This window comes from Hemicordylus capensis, chromosome 1, assembly GCF_027244095.1.
Source record: "Hemicordylus capensis ecotype Gifberg chromosome 1, rHemCap1.1.pri, whole genome shotgun sequence".
Taxonomy (NCBI): Eukaryota; Metazoa; Chordata; class Lepidosauria; order Squamata; family Cordylidae; genus Hemicordylus; species Hemicordylus capensis.
This window is the reverse complement of record NC_069657.1, coordinates 4,422,775-4,445,401: the sequence shown is the minus strand read 5'-3', so window position 1 is coordinate 4,445,401 and position 22,627 is coordinate 4,422,775. Positions and strand designations below refer to the sequence as shown.

The 22,627-nt window shown below is 46.9% G+C and overlaps 1 protein-coding gene across 6 annotated transcripts in view; it reads left to right on the top strand.

The window, feature by feature from the left end:
• FANCM (FA complementation group M) overlaps positions 1-18,511 on the top strand; it is a 137,132-nt gene extending 118,621 nt beyond the window's left edge. For 5 of the 6 annotated variants that reach the window (XM_053267683.1, XM_053267693.1, XM_053267673.1 and 2 more), the window contains 6 exons: positions 2,789-2,945; positions 6,881-6,987; positions 11,486-12,025; positions 14,860-15,190; positions 17,134-17,425; positions 18,308-18,511. In XM_053267683.1, coding sequence (XP_053123658.1) covers positions 2,789-2,945; positions 6,881-6,987; positions 11,486-12,025; positions 14,860-15,190; positions 17,134-17,425; positions 18,308-18,422 — 1,542 coding nt within the window. In that variant the 3' untranslated portion in view covers positions 18,423-18,511. Of the gene's footprint in view, positions 1-838; positions 904-2,788; positions 2,946-6,880; positions 6,988-11,485; positions 12,026-14,859; positions 15,191-17,133; positions 17,426-18,307 lie in introns of those variants that run through there. The other variant, XR_008310779.1, reaches the window with a different exon arrangement.
• The last annotated feature ends 4,116 nt before the right edge of the window (positions 18,512-22,627 follow it).

Below are 22,627 nucleotides of genomic sequence, written 5' to 3'. Positions count from 1 at the left end.
AAATAGCCATACAGGTGGCCCTCATTATTCACGGGGGTTCTATTCCAGCCTACAACCATGGATAACGAAACCACAGATAATGAGATCTTGAGTCTATAGGGACTGGGCGTTAGGTTCCAGAGCCCCGGAAAATGACCGGAAAATGGGGGTGGGGGGTGGGGACCAGGAAACCAGCAGAAATAAGGATGGAGCACAAGGCGGTACTGTGGCCACTTCAGCTCTCCCACTCTCCAGGTGCTCCAGCAGTGGTCCCCAGCTGCACCAGTCATGCGTAATCGTGAAGTTTCCCCACCCCACAGTTCAAGTCCAGCACTTGGCAGCACAAACCCCTGGCCGGACTGGCTGTAGGTTGGCCAAAGAGGCAGCAGAAAATCCGATCAAGTAAACTCACACAGGGGAGTTTCTTCACTTCACTGCTCGAGTTTGCAGCACTCCATCTCCCTCCATTCCCTGGCCTGCAGCAGCAAAAATCAAACTTAATTGTAATAAACTTTGTTAGCTGCCCCATAGCAAATTATTCTCTGGGAAGCTTACAACACAACGTTAAAACATAAGACAAAAACACACACAACACATTAAATTATAACAGACCAAGAACGGGAGGGAGGTCTATACACAAATCGAGGGCCTTTTCCATCTGTTCCATGTGGGGATTGTGTGGATGCAACGCCACCTTCCGACGCCGAGAGGTGCCAGACACGACACTTGCATGGAGACTGGCTTTTCTTTTCCTGATGGAGCAGACAGTGGACTCATTGATGCCGTAAGGGTGTGCAGGGGAAGCTGCGCTTTCCCCAGGAGCCAGCATGTCCAGCAGCTTCACTTTCTTTCACTCAAGGGCAAGACCTTGTGAGACCTTTGGCCCCTCCACGCAGCAGAGCTCTCCGCCGTGCACTTCTTGAGGTCAGTTTTCAATGGATACAGTATTTAAAATCAAATTTCAATGGATTCTTAAAGTCAGTTTTTGATGGATACAGTACGGTACCTGAGACAAATTTTTAGTGGATATAGTAGTTAAAATTAATTTTCAGTGGATACTTAAAATTAGTTTTCAGTGGATACTTAAAATTAATTTTTAATGGGTACTGCACAGTACAGTACTCAAACATGTATTTCAATGGATAGTTCAATTTTTAATTGCAATTTACATTAACTACAGTTTTACGGCACAGCACAGTACTATAATTAATTAAAAAGATTAAAATTAATTTTTTGTTTTGAATAATTTAATTAAAAATATAATTTCATCAAAATTAAAATTACATTTATTAAAGTGACAATTAGCATCTTATCAGGTCGTCACAATGCTGCAAGAGGCTCCTCCAAGGAGCTGCACGGGAAGGGCTCACAAAAGGCTTCCACAGACTTGCAAAGACTCCCCAGAAATACGTCCCAAAAGACTCCAAATACTCGAGCAATGGCTCCCTAAGGATCTCAAAGGCTACCCAAGGCTGCCAAATGCTCTTTAAAATTAAATTTTATGATATTTTTTTAAGCCACAAAAAAACCTTTTAAACTGTTTTTTTAAACCACAAAAACACACACACACACACACACACACACAAAACCTCTCACACCAAAACACTCCTCCTTCCTCAAAATCCTCTCACTACCCATGAGTACATGCAGGAAGAGCATAAACACATAAGATTGGAACCACGCACCAAAAACTGCCAATTACTGCACATAATGAGGTTGAGTATGTATTTTCTGACCATGGATACATGAAACTGCAAATAATGGAACTGTGGCTACGGAGGTCCATCTGTATTAGCAACAGAAAGAAGTAGCAATAATACCATGTAGCATTATCCCTGTACGTGGTGCACTACTGAGTAACACAAGAAGACAGGTCTCTGCTCCAAAGAGCTTACAATCTACAACGTAAACAGCGAGGAAACAAAAAGAAAAGGAAAAAATAGCAGGTCTTTTCAATGATGCAAAATTTTCAGTTGAAAAGATACAAAGATGCATCACTCCTGAATTAGTCTAAGGTCTGTGACCTATAACTATAGGTCAGAACTTGTGTGACCTGTAATCATATAGAATGGCAGAAGTCCATGAGGTTTCCTTCCAGCAGCTGGTCATATCCTTATGGAGCTCCGGCAGGGTGCAGAACCTGGGGCCAATCAGGCAGGGTCCTAAGCCCCTTCCAGTGGATGTTAATGAGGGTTAAAATGGTGGGGCCTGGGGCAGGCTGGTCATAGTGCTGGAAGTTCCAGCTTAGAAGCATCTCCCTTCTTGGTCTGAGGGACGGTAGGAGCAGGCTGTGGTCTCGGGAAACAGTTCCCTCCTCACCAACCTGGAATTGGCTAGCAGTCACCCATTCGTGTGGAGCCATCCTGGGAGGGGGGAAAGCACAACTTCCCTACAATGGTGGGTATTTGGGAGTAAGACCTCATACAGTGCTGCTTCCCTCCATTTTATGAATGTCAATGACAGTTTGATTTGGTGGGAGGGTGCCCACTCTGACTCTTGGGGGGCCGGGCATGGCTACGGAACACCTGATCCCCATGGCTGGAAGGTTGCCTCAGAGAACTTCTGAACAGATGCTGCTTGGAAAGCTTCATGGATTGGCTGCCAGCAGGAGGCCACGCCCCTTTGTGTGGCTTGATAGGAGTCAGTTCCCCAAAGAACCTCTGTGCCAACCAGTTGCTTGTATCTGGTAGAGTTTAGCAGCTCTGCCAGATGGGAAGTCTGTGCCCATCCTGGGAAACCAGGTCTGTCTTGGTTTTATATCGGAGTAGAAGATGGAATGGCAGAAACTCTTTGGGTTTGCTTTACACAGAATGCAGCCAAGGAGTTCATAGATGAAGAGGCAGAAATTTCTGAAGAAGAAACAGTGGAAGTCTCCTCTGATGAGCCTGCTGACTCAGAAAATGAACTTAGCTCCTCCCTTGATCGGTTTCTTGATGATGAGACAGAAATTACACAGGCTTTAAATGGTATGTAAAGATAAACCTCTTTTTCTATTTATTGGCGTTTTCTTGGGTCTTGTGCTGATTTGGCCTTTTGGTTCTGCAAGTAGCTCTCTTAGACAGGAAACATTTTGGTACCATGAAAATACAGGTTCTTGCGGACATAGAATGAGAGTGATTATATGGCTTCACATAATATGCAAGTGGCTACAAGCCAAAGGAACTTGGAGCACCAGAACATAATAGGATGGTGGGCTATTCAGTTTGAGCCTTTGAGGGAAGGAGTGAAACAAGAATACTGCCCAACCCACTGGGACAGGTGGGCAGACCCAGCATCCTTTCCATGTGGGGAGGCCCAGGATGTGAGGTGTGGGGCCCAGGACTGCTTTTGGGCTGTCGTGTTGGAGCTGAGTTCTGGCTGTTGGACCAGAACTCTCACAACAGCTCAGGAATTGGGCCCAGGGGCTTCCTAGGATTACAGTGAGCTGATACACCATTTGATTGTGTTGGTGGCTTTGAGGACTACAGTTCAGCTTGAGAGTGAAGTTCTCGCTAGACCTGGATTGTTTGGCTCCAGTTTAACAGACATTTTGTAGAAGGTGGTTTGAGATAAACACCGTGTTGGGAAGCAGGTCATTGTTTCTCAGGATGGACCCTTCTAGTTTCTATACCTCAAGGAAACCGCCCACATCTTTTTTCCCCTATTGCCTTTTTGTAGTCTTTTCTTGAGATGAACGACCTCAAAACAGTGGTACATATGCTGGTAACCTCTAGGCTGGGTTACTGCAATGTGCTCTATGTGGGTCTGCCTTTGTACATAGCCTGGAAACTATAGTTGGTCCAGAATGTGATGGCCAGGTTGGTCTCTGGGTCATCTAGGAGAAAGAACTACACTGGCTGCTGACACGTTTCCGGGCAAAATACAAGGTGCTGGTTATTACCTGTAAAGCCCTAAACAGCTTAGGCCCTGGGTATTTAAGAGAACATCTTCGCCATGAGCCCCACCGCCCGTTAAGATCATCTGGAGAGGTTTGCCTGTGGCTGCCACCAACTCATCTGACAGCTGCTTGGGAATGGGCCTTCTCTGTTGCAGGCCTGGATTTTGGAATTTGCTCCCTGTTGAAATAAGAGCTTCACCATCCCTGGCAACTTTTAAAAAGGCACTGAAGACACATTTATTCACCTTTATTCAGACTTTTAATTAGATTCATGGTTTTAAATTTTTAATGTTGGTTTTAAATTATTTTAATGTTAATGATTTTAATGTTTAAATGATTTTAATTGTTTGTTTGATTTAGTTTTGATTTTAATTGTTTTTATTTTGATGTAAACCGCCCTGAGCCATTTTTGGAAGGGCAGTATATAAATCAGATAAATAAATTAAAATAAAGAAACAAGCTCAGTTCATAAGGCTGTAGTGGAAGCTCCCCGACCGACTTGGGATTGTTTTAATGAAAAGCAGTATATAAATTTAACAATAAATAAAATAAATAAAGTTCCATTTGATGTCCTTCTAGTTTGCAGTGCAATGACAGCCATGCAAGTTTGGGGTCGTCAAAGTCTAGGATCTTGGGAAAGACACTTCTTAAACTGAGTGTTGGATTATTCACAGGACTTACAAGCCACTGTTCAATAGAAATTGCCAAGGTGCAATTTCAGTTAAAGGCAAAGAAAGCAATGGCAATGTAGAACCAATGTATTAGAACCAATTACAATACAGCATAACTACAAAACAAAGTGGTGGTAGATAAACCAATGTTAACCAAGCAGCAGAAGGCGGGAAACAGTCACTAGGCTGATTCCCCTAGGAAGAAATATTCCATATGTAGGTGGAATATTTACATATGTAGTATGTGATATATACATACAGTCATCCCTTGCCAAATTCGGGTTTCCCAATCACAGATTTGAATATCCTCAGTAGGTGTGGTTTGGTGAGATTTTTTGGAAATGGGGTTTTTGGGGGCATTTCGGGGGTCAGGGGTGATATCTGGTGGTTTGGGGGGTCAGTGGGTGATTTCTGGGGGGGTCAGGGGGTGGTTTTTCCCTATTTTAACTGTTTTTCTTAGTCTTTTTGCAACTACGATTCCCCTAACCTGCTGTTTCCCATTGGTTTTAATGCCTTGTCAACCGCAAATTCGCCACGCACAAAGTTTTCCAGGAATAGAACCCTCACAGTTGGCGAAGGACTACGGTGTTGGAATATGTAGTATGGAATATATGCATATTTCATAATGCAGGTGGCATCATTTACAAGGGTGTATATCAGAAGTAGAAAACCTGCCAGGGAGGCAGTTGGACCCTTAGACCATGCGGGCATGAAAGGGATTATTATGGAGTATAAGGAGATTGCAGAGAAGCTGAATGAGTTCTTTGCATCTGTCTTCACGGTGGTAGATACTGACTAGACCTGCTCTGGAAATGAGTTTCTCAGGCTTGGAGGATGAATAACTGGGCCAATCTGAAGTGACAAGAGAGAATGTTCTAAAGTGTTTTGAAAAACTAAAAATTAATAAATTGCCAGGTCCAGATGGCATCCACCCAAGAGTTCTGAAGGTGACAAGAGAGAATGTTCTAAAGTGTTCTGAAAAACTAAAAATTAACAAATTGCCAGGTCCAGATGGCATCCACCCAAGAGTTCTTTATTTATTCATTCATTCATTCATTCATTTGTTTATACATTTTATATCCTATTCTTCCTCCAAGGAGCCCAGAGCAGTGTCCTACATACTTAGGTTTCTCCTCACAACAAACCTGTGAAGTAGGTTAGGCTGAGAGAGAAGTGACTGGCCCAGAGTCACCCAGCTAGTTTCATGGCTGAATGGGGATTTGAACTTGGGTCTCCCCGGTCCTAATCCAACACTCTAGCCACTACACCACACTGGCTCCTGATCTCCTAGCAAAAAAATGTAATCTATCCCTACAATCAGGCTTTGTAGAGGACTGGAGTATAGCTAATGTAACTCCGATTTTCAAAAAGGGATCCAGGGGGATCTGGCAAATTACAGGCCAGTTAGGTTAACTTCTGTGCTGGGTATTGATGGAAAGCAATTGGATGGCTTTAAAAGGGGCTTAGACAAATTCATGGAGGACAGGTCTATCAATGGCTACTAGTTTGGTGGCTATGGGCCACCTCCAGCCTCAGAGGCAGGATGCCTCTAAATACTGCACCGACAAATATTTATATACTGCAAATACCAGTTGCAGAGGAGCAACAGCAGGAGAGAGGGCATGCCTTCACCTCTGGCCTGTGGGCTATTCAGAGGCATCCTGGTGGGCCATTGTGGAACAGAATGCTGGACTAGATGGGCTTCCTTGGGCCTGATCCAGCAGGGCTGTCCTTATGTGTGCCCTAGCCCTAGCAGAGGGGCTCCCACACTTGGGTCCCCAGATGTGATTAGACTGCAACTCCCATGGCTCCCAGGCTTCAGCCATCGTGGCTGGGGATGATGGGGGTTCTGGTCCTACACCACCCAAAATTGGGGACCACTGCCCTTGCAAGTCCACCTTCATCAGTGGAGGGCACATGGGGGAGAGCCTTGCCTGATGATCTGGGGAGGCTCCTGTGGGAGAAGGCACAACCTGAGGCAGGCCTTTAAATCTCAGCGCTGTGAATTGGGCCTGGGAGCAGAGAGGGCATGGCTGGCCTGTTGGGATGGCTACATGGAGGCCACTTGGCAGCCACTCTCTGTGGCAATTGTAATCTCTAGAACGACCCACAACATGATTCATTCTCATTGTGTGGCGAGTTGGTGGCATGGGGTCTGTTCACATGATGGGAAATGTAACCGGATTAACGGAGCAAAGTGCTTTGCACATTACAGCCTTTAGGTGGTCAGTTGCCACCTGGAGACTTCGGAGTCGTTTCTGCATGGGACAGGGCAGGCCAGCCCTAACCTGGGGGCTTGATTGTGGCTTCATTCCCTCTTCTGCCTGACTGCTTTTTTCCCTTCTCTGCTCAGAGTCTGAGATGCAGGCAGTCTATCTGAAATCTCTGCGTAGCCCAGCTGTCGGCAACCGCTATAAGATGGTGCATAAACCACGCAACCTCATGGCTGTTTTCTCACAGGTAGGATGTCAAGTGAGGAGGGTGGCCCTGCGGAATGTTATGCAAGAAGCACAAGCTGGGCTTGGTCTCGATCTTGAAATGCTGATTTGGGGTGATTGATTTTCCTAGCCGTGTCCCAGGAGCCTCTCTGAGAATAGAATGTTCTCTTCCTATGCATATTGAAATAGGCCTGTTTCATCCCTTTGGAGGCTAGTAAAGTGTAGTATTTCCAGACTGGATAACTTTTGACATGCAGAGATCCACGCGATCCACAGTCCTGGATGTTGCGTTCATGCTTCAATGAGAGGCTAAACTGGCTAGTTCTGTACCAGAGTACTGGAAAGTAGCTAATGTAACACTGATTTCCAAAAAGAGATCCAGGGGCCATGCAGGAAACTACAGGTTGGTTAGCATAACTGCTTAACTTCTGTACCAGCTAAATTGACAGAAAGCATATTTAAGGACAAAATTGTTAAACATATTGAAGAACAGGCCTTGTTGAAGGAGAATCAGCATGGCGTCTGCAAGAGCAAGGCTTGCCTTATTAACCATTTGGAGTTCTTTGAGAGTGTCAACAGGCATGTGGATAAAGGTGATCCGGTTGACATAGTATACTTGGACTTCCAAAAAGCTTTTGACAAAGTTCCCCACCAAAGGCTCTTGAGTAAACTTAGCAGTCATGGAATAAGGGGACAGGTTCATGTGTGGATCGGTAACTGGTTGAAGGACAGGAAACAGAGAGTAGGAATAAATAAATTTAGGGTAGTGAAATCTAAAACAGATTGTGAGGATCTCTCCAAACTAGGTGAGTGGGCGACAAAATGGCAAATGCAGTTCAATGTAAGCAAGTGTAAACTGATGTGTTTTGGGGCAAAAAGCCCCAACTTCACCTATACACTGAAGGGGTCTGAGCTGTCAGTAACTGACCAGGAGAGAGATCTTGGGGTCGTGGTGGACAGCTCATTGAAAGTTTCAACTCAGTGTGCAGCAGCTGTAAAAAAGGCCAATTCCATGCTAGGGATCATTAGGAAGGGGACTGAAAATAAAAATGCTACCATTATCATGCCCTTATAGAAATCTATGGTGTGGCCATGTTTGGAGTGCTGCATACAGTTCTGGTCACCATATCTCAAAAGGGACACTGTAGAACTGGAAAAGGTGCAGAAGAGGGCAACCAAGATGATCCTGGAGCACCTTTATGGAGGCAAGGCTACTGTTGCTCCAGAACACTTCAACTATATTTTTGGGCAAACATGCGGAATCAGCTTGACTAGTTGGGGAGCAATCTATCACAGTTTTAATTTGAGCAGGATTTTGGTCTAGAAATAACAAAGAGGCAGGAATGTAGTTCAGTGATTTATTCAAGGATAAATGGGGGTACAGGTAATGAAAATGATTGGTCAGGCAGGCAATATAATCTTAAGTAACATGAAAATCTCTCGAAGAGGAATTGTAGCTTAAGGTCCAAATTTTAAATAAGCTAGTTTAAGGTGTGTTGTAGAAAGGGCTAAAATGCAGAAATAGGGAGGTAAGAAAAGAGGGTGTGTGTGAGGAGATCTCGAGGGACAAGAGGTTAGTATTACCAATCCTGATCTGTTAGTGCATCAGGTTCACTTGTAGATGGGCAGCCAAGCAGGTCTCCTTGTAGGGGGACGGCAGCAGAAAAGTGGGAAGAGGAATGGGCAAGTGGCATACATAGAGCTACCATTCACAAACTTGAGAACCAGGATGGTGTAAATCCAGGCAGGCCACTGTGCAGGTCCCGATGCAGCTTCCAGTACAGATTCCAATACTGGTTCTGGGTGCACATGTTTGGATCTGAGGTACAAGTAGGAAAATTCATGCCCTGTTGCCATGCACAAGTCACGCACCCTGGCTGGAGGTGCTGAAACAGGCTGAACAAAGAGACTCGTGGTTGCATGAACTGATCAACTTGGGTGTAATCCCACTGAAGCAAAGGCTGGAAATGGCTTGGGTGGCATGGACGTGGAAGGCTGAATGGCTGAGCTCAACACTTTATCTGGGCAGGTGATGCCTCCCTCAGGTGCAAGATCCGTTTCCTGAGTTTTAACAAATTTGCCTCCTCCTAGTCGTTTGCCAGCTCATTAGCTGTTGACAGTGGGGTGGGGAGTCGTACTTATCTTGAGTTACTGCGAAGAGGTTTAGCTCATGCTATTTCTCTCGCAAAAGGGAGTTTGTTACTTCCCTAGAGAGTGTTTTTGACTTGGGGGTCTGCTTTGCCAGTTTCCTTCTCTTTACAGATAGACAAAGAGAGGTATTTAGGGATGATTCCCTTTCAGTCTTCATTGTTGTTATGACCTCGGGGTAGCGTTGCCCATGTTTTGCTTGTGCTAAGTGACCAGTTGCAGTCTTGCCAAATATGGGGATGTGCAAAGCTTGTGATGCCATGAACAGAAGTATCCAAAATGTCTGCTCCCCGCAAATAAAGCTGTTTTAGCAACTCTACAGCCTCTAGGGGTTTTTAGTTCGGAAAAGAGGTGACTATGAGGAGACATAATTGAGGTGTATAAAATTATGCATGGAGTACAGAGAGTGGACAGGGACAATTTTTTCTCCCTCTCTCACAGCACTAGAACCAGGGGCCATCCCATGAAACTGATGGCCAGGGAATTTGGAACCGACAAAAGGAAGTACTTTTTCACCGAGCATATTATTAATTATGCAGTTCTCTGCCACGGGCTGTGGCGATGGCCTCTAGCTTGAACTGAACTTATTTATTTACTGTCAACGACCAAATAAACACTCTAACTTGTATGTCTTTAAAAGGGGCTTAGACAAATTCACGGAGGACAGGACTATCAATGGCTACTAGTGTGGTGGCTACAAGCCACCTCCAGCCTCAGAGGCAAGATGCCTCTCATCATTACTCCTACCAGAGCCAGGGGAGGATGGCGGAGAGGGGGGAGTTCACTGGGGTTGAATCCTTGTCTGTAAGGGATTCACAGTAGGCGGCCACCATCCCCTTTATTTTGGTGTGGGAAAACTCACTCTCCATATAAGGTTCTTAGGGGGGTAAAGTGGCAAAAGCCACTGAGTAGCCCTAGGCCTCCAAAGGTGTGTGACTAAGGCAGACCCAAAATGAAGAGTAGCACTCTTCAGCAATAAGGATTTATTATCAGATTAAAAGGAAAAGGGTTGCAATAAGAGCAATTGTCTTTTCATTAACCTGGCAATGCAGATTCTACGCAATCAGTAAAGAAAAATAACTTCCCTGCCACGTTTAACTGACTTGATTCTTTACTTACAGGCCTTCCCATTTCCCCAGCAGCTCTCAGCCTGCTGCTTCCGCAGGGCCTTCCTGGGACATACTGCTGGTGGAAGTACTGCTGGTGCCAGAAACCTCCACCCAGTCCCCTGGATTGGTCCCTTTGATTTGAACTTCCCGGGCTTTTTTCCTTTTCAGGAAAGTCCCACCCGCCCAGCAAGTGCTTTAAGTGAGGCCTAGTCCTCCCTCAAAGCCTTCCCATCACTACACCTCTAAATCTCAGTGGCAGGGGAGCAACAGCAGGAGACGGGGCATGCCCTCATCTCTTGCCTGTGGGCTCCTCAGAGGCATCTGGTGAGCCACTGTGAGAAACAGGATGCTGGACTGGTTGGGCCTTCTTGGGCCTGATCCAGCAGGGCTATTCCTATATTTTTAGTTCATATATTACTTTCTTGGTTTTCTTCACACAAGAGGACCTATTGGGCAAGCAGGGGGGGTTGCTGAAGCTCGTTCTGGAGCTTCAGAAATCACAGGCATTTCTGCAGCAGAGATCTATCAGTTCCTGTACCTTACCTTGTCCACTCAGGTAGACTCCCCACTTTGGATAAAGGAAGCTGCTAAAAGCCATGACTGAGCTGACCCACAGAACTGTGCAAAATGAGGCATTTGGTTTTTGTATCTGTGTGATGTGCCCTGAATGCTTGCAAACCTAAAAACAAAATGACACATTATTTTGTCATTTCATACTCTGTAACATTCTTATGGGGAAAGCCTGAACTCCAGGGAGCCGCTTAGAAAATTGTCCATAGATCTGCTGGAGCAAGCTCTGTGGCCGTGGCAAAATTTTATGATGACCTGGAGTGGACTCAATATGCAGTCGTTGGTTCTGCTGTGCTCCTTTTATGTGGAATTCTCTGCCACAAGATGTGGGGACAGCCAACAACTTGGATGGCTTGAAGAGGAGTTTGGATAACTTCATGGAGGAGAGGTCTATCAACGGCCACTAGTTGGAGAGCTATAGGCCACCTCCAGCCTCAGAGGCAGGATGCCCCTTGAGTACCAGTTGCAAGGGAGTAACAGCAGGAGAGAGGGCATGCCCTCAACTCCTGCCTGTAGGCTTCCAGTGGCATCTGGTGGGCCACTGTGGGAAACAGGATGCTGGATTTGATGGGTCTTGGGCCTGATCCAGCAGGGCTGTTCTTATGTTCTTATGATGTATAATGTGTAACCAGTAATTGCATAGGTTGACCTCAGCGGTATGTCTGCTCATTGTTGTTCCCCTCTGCTTACCAGGTTCCAGAGCAGGACGAAAGCTATATGGCAGACAGTTTCTGTGTTGGGGAGGAAGAGGAGGAGGTTGAAGAGGTTCACCTGCAAAGCTCTAGTGAAGAAGATGAAGTTTGTGTCAACTTTGAGCTCTTACAGGAGGAGAGCTTTGTGACTGGGAGAAAGCAGTACTGTACCCGCCGCAGGAAGAAACTGAAAGAGGACCATCTGGAGCAGAGACAGGGTGCTCCACTGCTGCCGAAGAAGCCTTCTCGGATTCAGGTTCTTGATGACTCTAGTGAAGATGAAGGAGGGACCCGTAATGGGCTGCCGAAAGAACCACCAACCAACACTAATGCTGATGTGGGCTCTCGTTTAGTCTCATCACTGACTATGGACCACAGTACTTCTGTGCAAAAGACTCCAGTCCATCCTCTCCAGGACAGAAGGGCACAAGCACTACTGAACCTAAAAGCCGCCGTGTCAGAAGAGCTGGATTTCCACTCTCCATTCAAAGATCAAGGCAGATCTGAATTATTGTGTGGGGACCTCCAGACTACATTCAAGGTACAGGCTGTGTCCAAAAGCATTGCATCTTCCTCATGTTTATTTGTGACCCTAGATAGAAAAATTGGCTCAATCCATTGGAAGGGAACCTCAAAAGTATTCTGGCAGGAAGCAGGGTTCTTCTCTCTCAGAATCACCCTACAAATGCTTGTGCAGATTTTCCTTTAAAAACTTCAAAGAGAGAGATTCCAGGTACATCCCCCTCCATGTTGCTTGCTCTCTTGGAAATCGCTGACAAGACTATCGGCCTATCCAGTCCTAGTGGCAATGCTGCACCTCCCCAAGGTCTCAGGCAAAAAGAGGGCTTTCCCAGACCAGGTGGTCGAGAACGCGGCTCCCGCCACCTACACCAACTGCTTGCCAGTGACTGTAACATCCCCTCGCACACCACCTTCAGCAGGCGGGTGGTGCCCTCTCTATACTAGGCATGTAGGGAGACCAACACCAGCATGCACTTCATGGTGGATCTGTGGACCAGTCCGAGTGGGAGGCAAACTGCTTTGCTGTTCCTCACGGGGCACTGGTGGGAGCAGGAGAGCAAGGGGGCATCTTTTGCTGCTGCTGTGGCCAGCACAGGTGGACGATGCTTCATGTGGAGGTGCTGGACCCTGACCCCACAGCAGATAAGCTGTCAGCGGCCATGGATTGCCAGGTCGGGCACCCAAACCGCCGAGGGTTAAAGAGTATAAACTTGGTCAGTTTATAGAGTTCTTTATATAGGGCCTAGTTTGGGGTAAGGAGGGATTAGGTATTAGTAGGACTGTAGGACAGGAGGGGTGGGTTTGGGTTAGACAGGCCACAGTAATCCCTTGCCCTTTGCCTTCCCTTGGACTTGCCCCATTGTTGCTCAGTCCCCTCAAAAAAGTGAGCCCCCTCCCCCACATAAAGCCTGCTTCTTTATTGGAATTAATTTGTCTAGCTTCTCTGTGTGCACCACAGTGCTATAGATAGCGCTGTGTGTTGCACACAGAGCATAAATCCATGAGCCTACTCCTTGCCCCAAACTAGGTCCTAGTTAAAGAACTCTATAACCTGACCAAGGCAGGCGGTTCTCACCTGCTGCCATCTTCTGCTGGGGCTTTCAGTGATTTTGGCTGGAGTCTGCCAGGTGTTTCTCTCGGAAGCACGCTTGGGCCAAGACACCGGGACTCAACTGCTGGGGGGGAGGGCAGGTGGGCACCAGTCAGGCACCCACCCATACAATTAAAATTTAAAAATATACCTGGGGAAAAGGGAAACAGAGAGAGCCTGTCAGGCTGGGCACCAGACAGAACACAGCAGCCTAACGAAGCAAACAATTTATCCTCCAGGCACACAGTCAGCAGCAGCAAGGTGCAGCTTCGGGCTCCACAAGAGCAGTGGGGGAGGGAAGCACAGCCCCCCAGTTATTAAAGCCACTGGGGGCTAAATGCAAGAAGGGCGGAAATGCACAGAAGGGGGGGGGAGTTCAAAGCAGCACCCAGTTAAAGCCACTGGGGGCTGCTGGTGAAATTTTTTAAAAATCGTGGGGCGTGGGGTGGAATCAGCACAGCACCCTAGTTATTGAAGCCACTGGGGGCTGGCTACAAGCATGATTAAGAAATGAAAATTTTAAAAAAATTCCCCAGCAGCACCCAGTTAAAGCTACTGGGAGCTGCTGGCACAATTTTAAAAAATTATAAAAAGAAACTAAAGTACTAGTTGGCACTGTAATTAAAGGGATTTTAAGCATAGAGAGACAGATAAGCCAGTAGGTACTCTCTCTCTCTCTCTCTCCCCACTCACTGGGCCAGGCAGGCAAGCAGGCCCAGTCCACCACCACCACCACCACCAGGCTCTGCTCTCCGTGCTGCTGCTGCACTACTCAGTCTCAGCAATCCTTCTCTCCCGAAGCACAAATGGCTCTCTGTCTCTCTGCCTCCAAGCAGCCCTTAAATACATTTTGAAAACCCCTCCTTTGGCCTCCCCCCAGCTCATGGCACAGTTGCCCACGACAGCACTTGATTTGAATGATAAGTCAAGCAAGGAGATCTCAAGCCAATCGGAAGCCAGTGCCAGAAAGCCAATCAGCAAAGGAAAAACAGCCCTCCAAAATGGCACTCGCCACTCATATCACTTGAATCTATTTGAGCTTGAAACTCACACCAGGCCCTTTATTCCAGGGGCGATTTGATTTTGAATCACTCAAATCACCCTGATTAGAGCTCAAATGGATTCGACTCGAATTGATTTGCACAGCCACGAGGGCTAGAAGAACTACATAACATTACATGTTTATGCTAGAAGAACTGCTTTAAAATTTAGTTGGGATTCTGTGCCACTGGTTAGGCCCTTTCGTTTGCTGTGCAAAATTTGGGTTGCCTGACAAACAGCCAGCCTTGCCTTAGAAAGATTAACATTTTTGTAAGGGGAGAAGAGATTCTCAGGAAGTCCTTTGGGCCGGGCCCTGGAATTCCCTCCCTGAATATGGTGCTGCCTCTCTCACTTCCTGCAAGCCCCTCCTCAACCCCTGCCTTTTGTGTGTGGCCTTGCACTTCTCTTCTCGGTCCTCATGCTCAGCTGCAACTATCCTTTAAGTATGTGTAAGAAGCCTTGCCTCCATTCTGTTCCCCCACTGTCTTTTCTGTCTTAGTGGAAGCAGAATGCTGGATTAGATGGACCCTTGGTCTGTCCCAGCATGGCGGCTCTTCAAGATTGTATGTTCCTTGGAAGCAGGGACTTAAATAAGGCTGTAAGCTGCCATATAGACTAATGGTGCAGTGGCATTAATCATGAAAAAGCAGCCCTCAGTCCCCTGCTTTTCTAGGTCTGGCTGCTCTGAGCAGGTGAATGATGCTCTCTTGTGATGCTTCCAGCCAGAAAGGTCTTTGGGGCACCTTCCTGCTCTCTGCTCTGCTCCTGCCCCGAGAAACCGAAGGCCTCTCTGCATTCTGGCAGACAGCCGCGAAATCTCTTCTGGGCCAGATGTCATTTCTACCCTGAAGGCTGTACATGGAGTCAAGGTTCAGGTTTGCTCTCTGAGCGGCTGCGATTACGTTGTCAGCAACCGGCTGGCAGTGGAGAGGAGATGCCAGGGAGAGATGCTGAACAGTGCACACCGGAGCAAAATGGCCCAGCGGGTACAACAGCTGAAGAGCAAGTTTGACAGAATCTGTGTGATTGTGGAGAAGGAGAGAGTCAAAGCAGGTTGGTACTTGTCTGTCTGTCTATCTATCTATCTATCTATCTATCTATCTATCTATCTATCTATCTATCTATCTATCTATCTATCTATCTCTTTACATATCCCTTGGCCAAATATATTTTGGCTCTCCAGATGGGGGAGCAAGCTCTGCTCTCTTATCCTCTGGCAGGACTGTGCATAAAAGCAGTGCCAAGAAAAGTGGGATAACTTCAGGCTGCATAAATTATGCCAGTTCATGCAATCTGTCCTTTCTCAGGCAAGCAGAAAGACAGATTTTGCCTGCTCCTTAATTGCACCTTCTCTCAGACACTTGTAGCACAAACTGGTACAGGAATATAGAACTAGTAAGAAATTGTATAGTCATTAAACAGTTCCACATTTTTGGCAGTACAGGCCCATGGGTCAGTGCATCCTTTCTTCCTACCACTATCACTATGATCATCTGCTGCTTTTAACAACCTTTTTTTTTTTTTAAAGTGGCTTACATAGAAAAATATATAAGATATATGATGGTTCCCTGTCCCAAAAGGGCTCCCGATCTAAAAAACCAACAACATAAGATACCAGCAACCACCACTAGAGGGATGCTGTGCTGGTGCAGGATAGGGCCAGTTGGTCTCCCCCTGCTGAATATCAGAGGGTCACCACTTTAAAAGGTGCCTCTTTGCTCAGTTAGCAGGGGTCCAAGTGCAATCTATTTCTGTGAAGGGCTGAAAGATGGCATTGTAAATGCAGGAATTTGTTTAAAGATTTGATCTAGGTTTTAAGTCTTTTTCTCACCCGGGGGTGTGAAATGTTTATATTGTTTGACATACATTAGCAGTTCTTGAATAGCTGAGAATACAAATGATACTTCTGTCCTAGAGTTTTAGTCCATCTTTTGCTGCCTTGGGCAACAGAGAATGAAAAGCTGCTGATATAAGCCATTTGGAACCCACTCAACCCCCAGGGCACATTGTCTTAGAAATGGTGACTCTTGGAAACCTTTTAGGGCTCTAGGCTTTCATGTAACCAAACCCAAACTCAACATTTGCTCCGCCATATTTCTACCCTTCACAGAAACAGATTGCACTTGGACCCTTGCTAACTGAGCAAAATGTCTTCCACTGTCCAGTTTCTCCCACGATGCACTAGGGATGTGTGAACAGGTTCGACATTCGAGAAGATCAACATCGAACCTATTTGGTTTAAAGGTTTGGGGTTGAACCACACCATCCCCTGTTCGGTCCGACCCCGGACCGAACACCCCCTGACTGTTTGGGGGTTTGCAGACCCTTTTTGGGTTTTGTCAAAGATTTTTTTATAACCTTATTCCCCTCAGGTGAGTTCCTGGAGGCAGCGAGTGGTTCACGGAGATTCCTCCCCCCCCCACCGCATTGTTCTATGGCTGGCTCTTTGGCCAATTTTCAGCCTTCTCTCCTCGGCGCAATTGGGGCCATGCAGAGGCCAATTGTGCGGGTGTGTGGCCTCCAAAGTGGCCGTCACGCTGAGGGGAGAAGGCCAAAAACTGGCCAAAGAGCCAGCTGGAGGGGGCCATAGAGAGAGCCGGCAGGGTTAGAGGGAACCATGGACCCCACCCCCTGCTGCCGCCTCCAGGAACTCCCCCGAGGGGGATAAGGTAAAAAAATTTTTTTTCTTTAAAAAAAAAAAGTTCGCCAACACCCCCCCCCCCCCCCGAACCGAGCTGGGGATGGGGGTTCGAGGGGGTGCCAGATAGAACTGGCCTAGTCGGGTTTGAGTCTGGTCTGGACTTGAACCGGGCCAGCCGGCTCTATGCATATCCCTGCAATGCACCATGAGAGACTCTGAGTTCAGAGCCTTTTCAAAGGTTCCTGCCTCTTCTTGGTTTGTAACTGGCACAGTTTGTCTTGGCAGATGAGAATCTTCTCCGGCCCAGAACCATTCCTGTCTAGCAACTCTGAACTCTTGTGCCTCAATCTTTCAGGAGAGACGTGGAGAGTGTTTCACAGAACCAAGCACTATGACGGGATGCTGTCTGCATTCATCCGGGCAGGAATCCGAGTGCTCTTCAGCTCCTGCCAAGAGGAAACTGCCGACTTGCTGAAGGAGCTGGCTTTGGTAGAGCAGCGGAAGAACGCAGCCATCTTCACGCCGACAGAAGGGAAGGGACCTGCCCAAGACGCCCTGCGTTTCTATTTGAGCATTCCCTGTGTCAGCTACCCAATGGCACTGGCTTTGTGCCACTACTTTGGCTCTGTGAAAGAGATGGCCAACAGGTACAGTCACACCATGATGGTTCAGAGTAGGACCTTTCTTCCGCCACTGTTAGCAGATGGGTGCTGCTTTGCTCTCTCTTCCTCCACCTCCACAACCTGACTCTAGAACAAGAGACCGTGGGTTGCAGTCAGCCCCAGTCCTAGCCCTCTGGACTCGACAGTTCTCTTGCATTATTATGGTGAAGAGTTGCCGAGACCTCTCTGCATTTGTCCAGTCCTCTTTAAGGTCTTCTAAGCTTGTGTCTTGTGAAGAAATACCACCACATACTACCCATCAGCTTCATTAGATGACATGAGCTTTCTAGTGGTGGTGGTTTGGAACTGACCCACTCTTATGGTGATTCCCCTCTCTCTGTGCTCCTGGTGCTTCAAAGATCTCTCTTGCTGCTTCCGTAAACGGCCAGGCTTCTTATCCTGCAAATGCTTCCCTTTTCAAGACAGTTTCCCTGAAGTGCATTCAGCAATGGACACAGCACTGCTGCTTCCCCACTCTCCATTCTGGGATCTAGAGACCAGAATGCACACAGCGTTTCAAGAAATGTCTAAAGGAAATAGCCAGCTTGGAGTAGGGTTATTGGGTAACCAGGAAATGGTGGCCCAAGGCGAAGAGTAAATGGGCATTTGCTGAGTGGTGAGGGGTAGCCAGGCTCTCTGCTGAGACAGGTGCTTTAAGACCTGCTCATTCAAAGCAGAGCTGCATCAGGCCATGATGCTCTGCTTGTGAACTCCTCCTCTGATGCTTGTCTGGTCAGTTTTTGCTCCAGCCCAGGATGCTGCTGCTGCGGGGGGAAGCGCTCTCTCATGTGCCCTAAGTGGATGGTCCAGTGATGGCACTTCATCCTCCCTTCCTTCCTTCCCCCCCTCCCTTCTGCTCTCTTCTAGCTCCCCAAGTGAGATGGCCGCCGGCACTCAGGTGAATCTGCAGAAAGCAGAGGAAGTCCACCACTACATCCGCTATGCCTTTGATGCTCAGATGCTGCTGGAGAAGGTTACGTGACCGACTGCGCCCCTTTAAACGGATGCACTTTGTTCTTGTGGATTACAGTCCCTCGCTGTGAGATATGTAAATAAACCCTTTCAGACCAAGTGTGAGTTTCTGTGCTGCCCAAACTGGGCAGCTCTGCGTGCAGCCTCCTACCCCACTGTATCAAACTGCAATGGTGGCAGAGGGGTGGCTTTTTCGTGTAGGGCAGCCCCATACCTAGCCACATTTTGGCACTCCGCTAGTGTTTCTTCCATGGTGGTGTGGCTGGGTTTTTCACCCCCATCAAGTATGCTCTTCCCAGGTTAGCTTTGAAGGGCCAGTCTGCAAATAATCTTTCTTTCTTACTTTCTTTTAAAAATTTTTTTGACATTTTGTATTTCACATCTTTCTCAGACACCCGCCCCCGAGCCCAATCTTCCCTTCCCCTTTGAGCACTGGAAAGAGAAAGAAAGGAGAGATGGAAAGAGAGAGGGAGAAGGAGAACAGAAGGGGAGGGAGGGAAGAGATGGGATACTCACCGTTGCACTAGTAGGTGTGAGTAGATCACAGGGGTTTTTATTCGAAGAATAGTTCAAGGAAGTCGTCCCAGAATTCTGACTATTTATCCAATTTATTTACTCTTAAGAGGGCCCATTTTTCATGTGCAGCTAACTCAAGCAGGTCCTGCACCCAATCCTCACTCTTAGGGGGACTGGGAGATTTCCACCGCCTCAGTATTAACCTCCTGGCTACCAGTAAGCTCCTCCATAGCCATTGTTTAGAACTGGATTTTAGTCCCCAGTCGGATGGGAGACACCTCAACACTACATGCAGAGCCTTCAGTGCAAGAAATGAATTCATCACTAAGTTGATTAAGAATTTATCCTGAAGCATGTGTGGAAAGTGTAAGAGTAAAAACAAAGCCCTCAGGTTTAGTGGAACTCTTGCACCTGCAAAGGGAAGGAGATGAGAAGAGAGGTTGCAGGGGATGGTTCTGCTCTTTGCGTGACCAGGAGAGTCGGGGATGGCTTGTGCAATGACCAGAGTGATGAAGCGGATTAGAAGAGGAGAGGAATTCAAGGAGGAGGCAGCGAATTCCATCGCAGCAAAGTGAGAATGGAGTGCTTAGAGCCACGGCCTGTTCTGTGAGGCTGAGGAAAAGATCTGCTGCCCCCTTGTGGAATGAGGCCTTTTCTGCACCTTTGAGAAGTTTTAAGGTTTTGCTGTTTCCCTGAGTGTAGCAAAATTAGTGGATGAATCAAAGTAATTTGTCACTGAAAACAACCGTGGCTGCTGTCTTATGCACATTAATCTGGAAGTAAATGCTCTTGAACACACAGGACTGCTCTGCAAGCAAAGGTAGCATGAGGGGTGGGCCTGCTGGGTATTTATTTATTTACTACATTTTTATACCGCCTTTCTGCCTTGACAAAAGCGCCCAAAGCGGTTTACAATATTAAAAGAAGCAAGTAACAGAAGATTAATTGAACATTGTCTCCAGCTGTTGGTCTTTCCAGGAGCGGAGGACAAGAGGTCCCTGGCCTGGGAAGGAGTGGGTGGGGCTGCCCCAACAGTCCTCACAGGCCAGAGCCGGTCTCTGTGGGGGCTGATGTTATGCTCTCCCCTGGCCTGGGTGTCTCCTTTCAGGGCACACTGGTACCAACTCAGCCCCTCAGCCTCAGCTGCCTCCAAGGGTTGCTGTGAGGAGAGGGAGCAATCGTTCTTCTATGCCGGTCAAGGACGGGCAGTACAATGGGGGATGGCTGCAGAATGTGTTTCAGTGGCTTCAGAGTCGAATGTCTGAGACCAAAGCCCCCCTCAAGCATTGCTGTACTTGAGGACATGGGTGTGACCTGCAGTCTTAGGCCCACTGTCCACGACTAGAGCATTAGTCTTATTTATTCATTTATAATATTTGTATGCTGCCCAAAACTCACGTCTCTGGGTGAACAAAACAGATTAAACACAAAGTTTCTATATGTTAATTAAAAGTCTAGGTGAATAAATGTGTCTCAGCAGCCCTTTTAAAAGCTGCTGGAGATAGCGAGGCTCTTATTGCAACAGGGAGCACATGCCAGAGCCCGGGGAGCAGCAACGGAGAAGGCCTGTCCCTGTGTAGCCAAGGCACCCTCTTCAATACCCAGGGCCTAAGCTGTTTAGGGCTTTATAGGTTATAAGCAAGACACTATAATTTGCCCAGAAACATATTGGTAGCCAGGGTCATTCTTTTCATAGAGATGTGGTATGGTCTCTTCAAGATGACCACCTGGAGACCAATGTGGCTGAAGGAAGCATTTAGCATCAATTGCAGTTTCCAGGCTATGTACAAAGGTAGCTCCCATAGAGCAAATTGCAGTAGTCAAGTCTGGACATTATCAGCATACATATTAATTTTGAGATTGTTTATCTCAAGAAATGGATGCAGCTGGAGTAACAGCCAAAGCTGATAGAAAGTCTCCAGAGAGAAGTTTGGGTCCAGAAGCACTCCCAGACTGCATACCCGTTCCTTCTGGAAGAGTGTAACCTTATCCAGGACAGGCAGATTGAAGCTGTCTCCTGAGTTCTGACCCCACATCATAGATACCTCCGTATTATTTGGATTCAGTCCTCTAGTATCCCTCGTCTAGTCCATCACTGTGGCCAGGCAGGCTATGCCTTTTCCTAATGATGTTTGACATGAAGAAATAGGCTTGGGTGTCACCAGCATAATGATAACAACCCTGCACCAAACCTCCTGATGCTCTCTCCCAGCAGTTCCATGTAGATGTTAAAAAGCACTGGAGACAGCATGCAGCCCAGGGCGATGCCATATAAAAGGTCACGTTTTGAAGAACGGTCTCCAAGTGGCACCATTTGAAATCTGCCTGAGAGACAGGACCACTGCAAAGCGGTGCCTCCCACTCCCAACCCCTTCAGACAACCCAGAAGGATGCCATGGTTGGTATCAAAAGTTACCGAGAGAGCCAAAAGGCCCAGCAGAGTCACACACCACTTGTCAGTTCCCAATTGGAGATCATCCATCTGGCCAACCAAGGCAGTCTCCACCTCATAGCCTGCCTGAAAACCAATTTGAAATGGATCTAGGCTTCTTCAAAAGGGGTCTAATAACTGCCTCAAGCCAGGAAGGCATTCTATTCTCTAAGAAGCATTTCAGATAGTACAAACAAATGGCTCATAGAACAATCAATCCAGAATTTTCACTTGAGGCACAAGTGACCAGGCTTAAACTATCATATTTTTGACATTATGCAAAAACCCAGTTCCCTTGAAAAGTCCATATTGCTGGGGAAAGTGGAGGGAAAGAGAAGAAGAGGACGGCCAGCAGCAAGGTTGATGGACTCTATGATGGCAGCCATGAATGCACCACTGAGAGACCTTAAAGGCCAAGCTGAAGACAGATTGTCCTGGAGAGAATCTCTCTATGTGGTCATTAAACGTTGACACTGACGTGACAGCACAATCAGATAGTATAAGCCATGTCTGATAAGGGTAAAAAGAACATGTGGCAGTCTGCACTGCTCCAAGCAGCTTGTCCATGTCCTTGGGAGTCACAGACTAAAACTGATCCAACCTCATCATATAAGAGGAGTTGCTGGACACCACTATAGACTGGGACAATCTGATTACAAGCCAGCCTGATTACAAGATATTTTATCCATGAAAAATGTCACAACAGGGTAATGGATGGTTCCAAATTCTGATACAAGGGGCATGTACTAGCCCTCTCACAACCCTGGACAACTCCACTGGAAGTGAGCTTATGGATGCAATGCATGCAGAAAAGAATTGCTTCTTTGCTGCCCACATTGCCAGAGCATAGGTCTTCAAATGTGTTCTATGTTATAATCTGTCAGATCAGAGTTGAGTTTTTCTCTCCAGTCTACTTTGCTGCTTATTTATTTATCATATTTCTATACTACCTGACATGTGCAGCCGTAGGTGGCATACATAAGTTAATACAATATAAAAACAGGATAAAACTAACTATTATGATATATAATCAATTAAAATCCCAAGAAAACAGGTGTGTCTTAAGGGTCTTTATAAAAACAGCTTCAGCTCCTGTAGTCCTTCCAAATACCAAGGGGCCAATTTTGAAGTGGGTTGAAGGCTACTGCCCTGGAGAGTTTGCTGATCCAGTTTTCCACCAGGGCATCAACCAGCAGAATCAACACTAAATCCTTCCAAGGATTCTTGGAATCCTGTTGAATCCCATAACCTTCTCAGCAGACCATCCT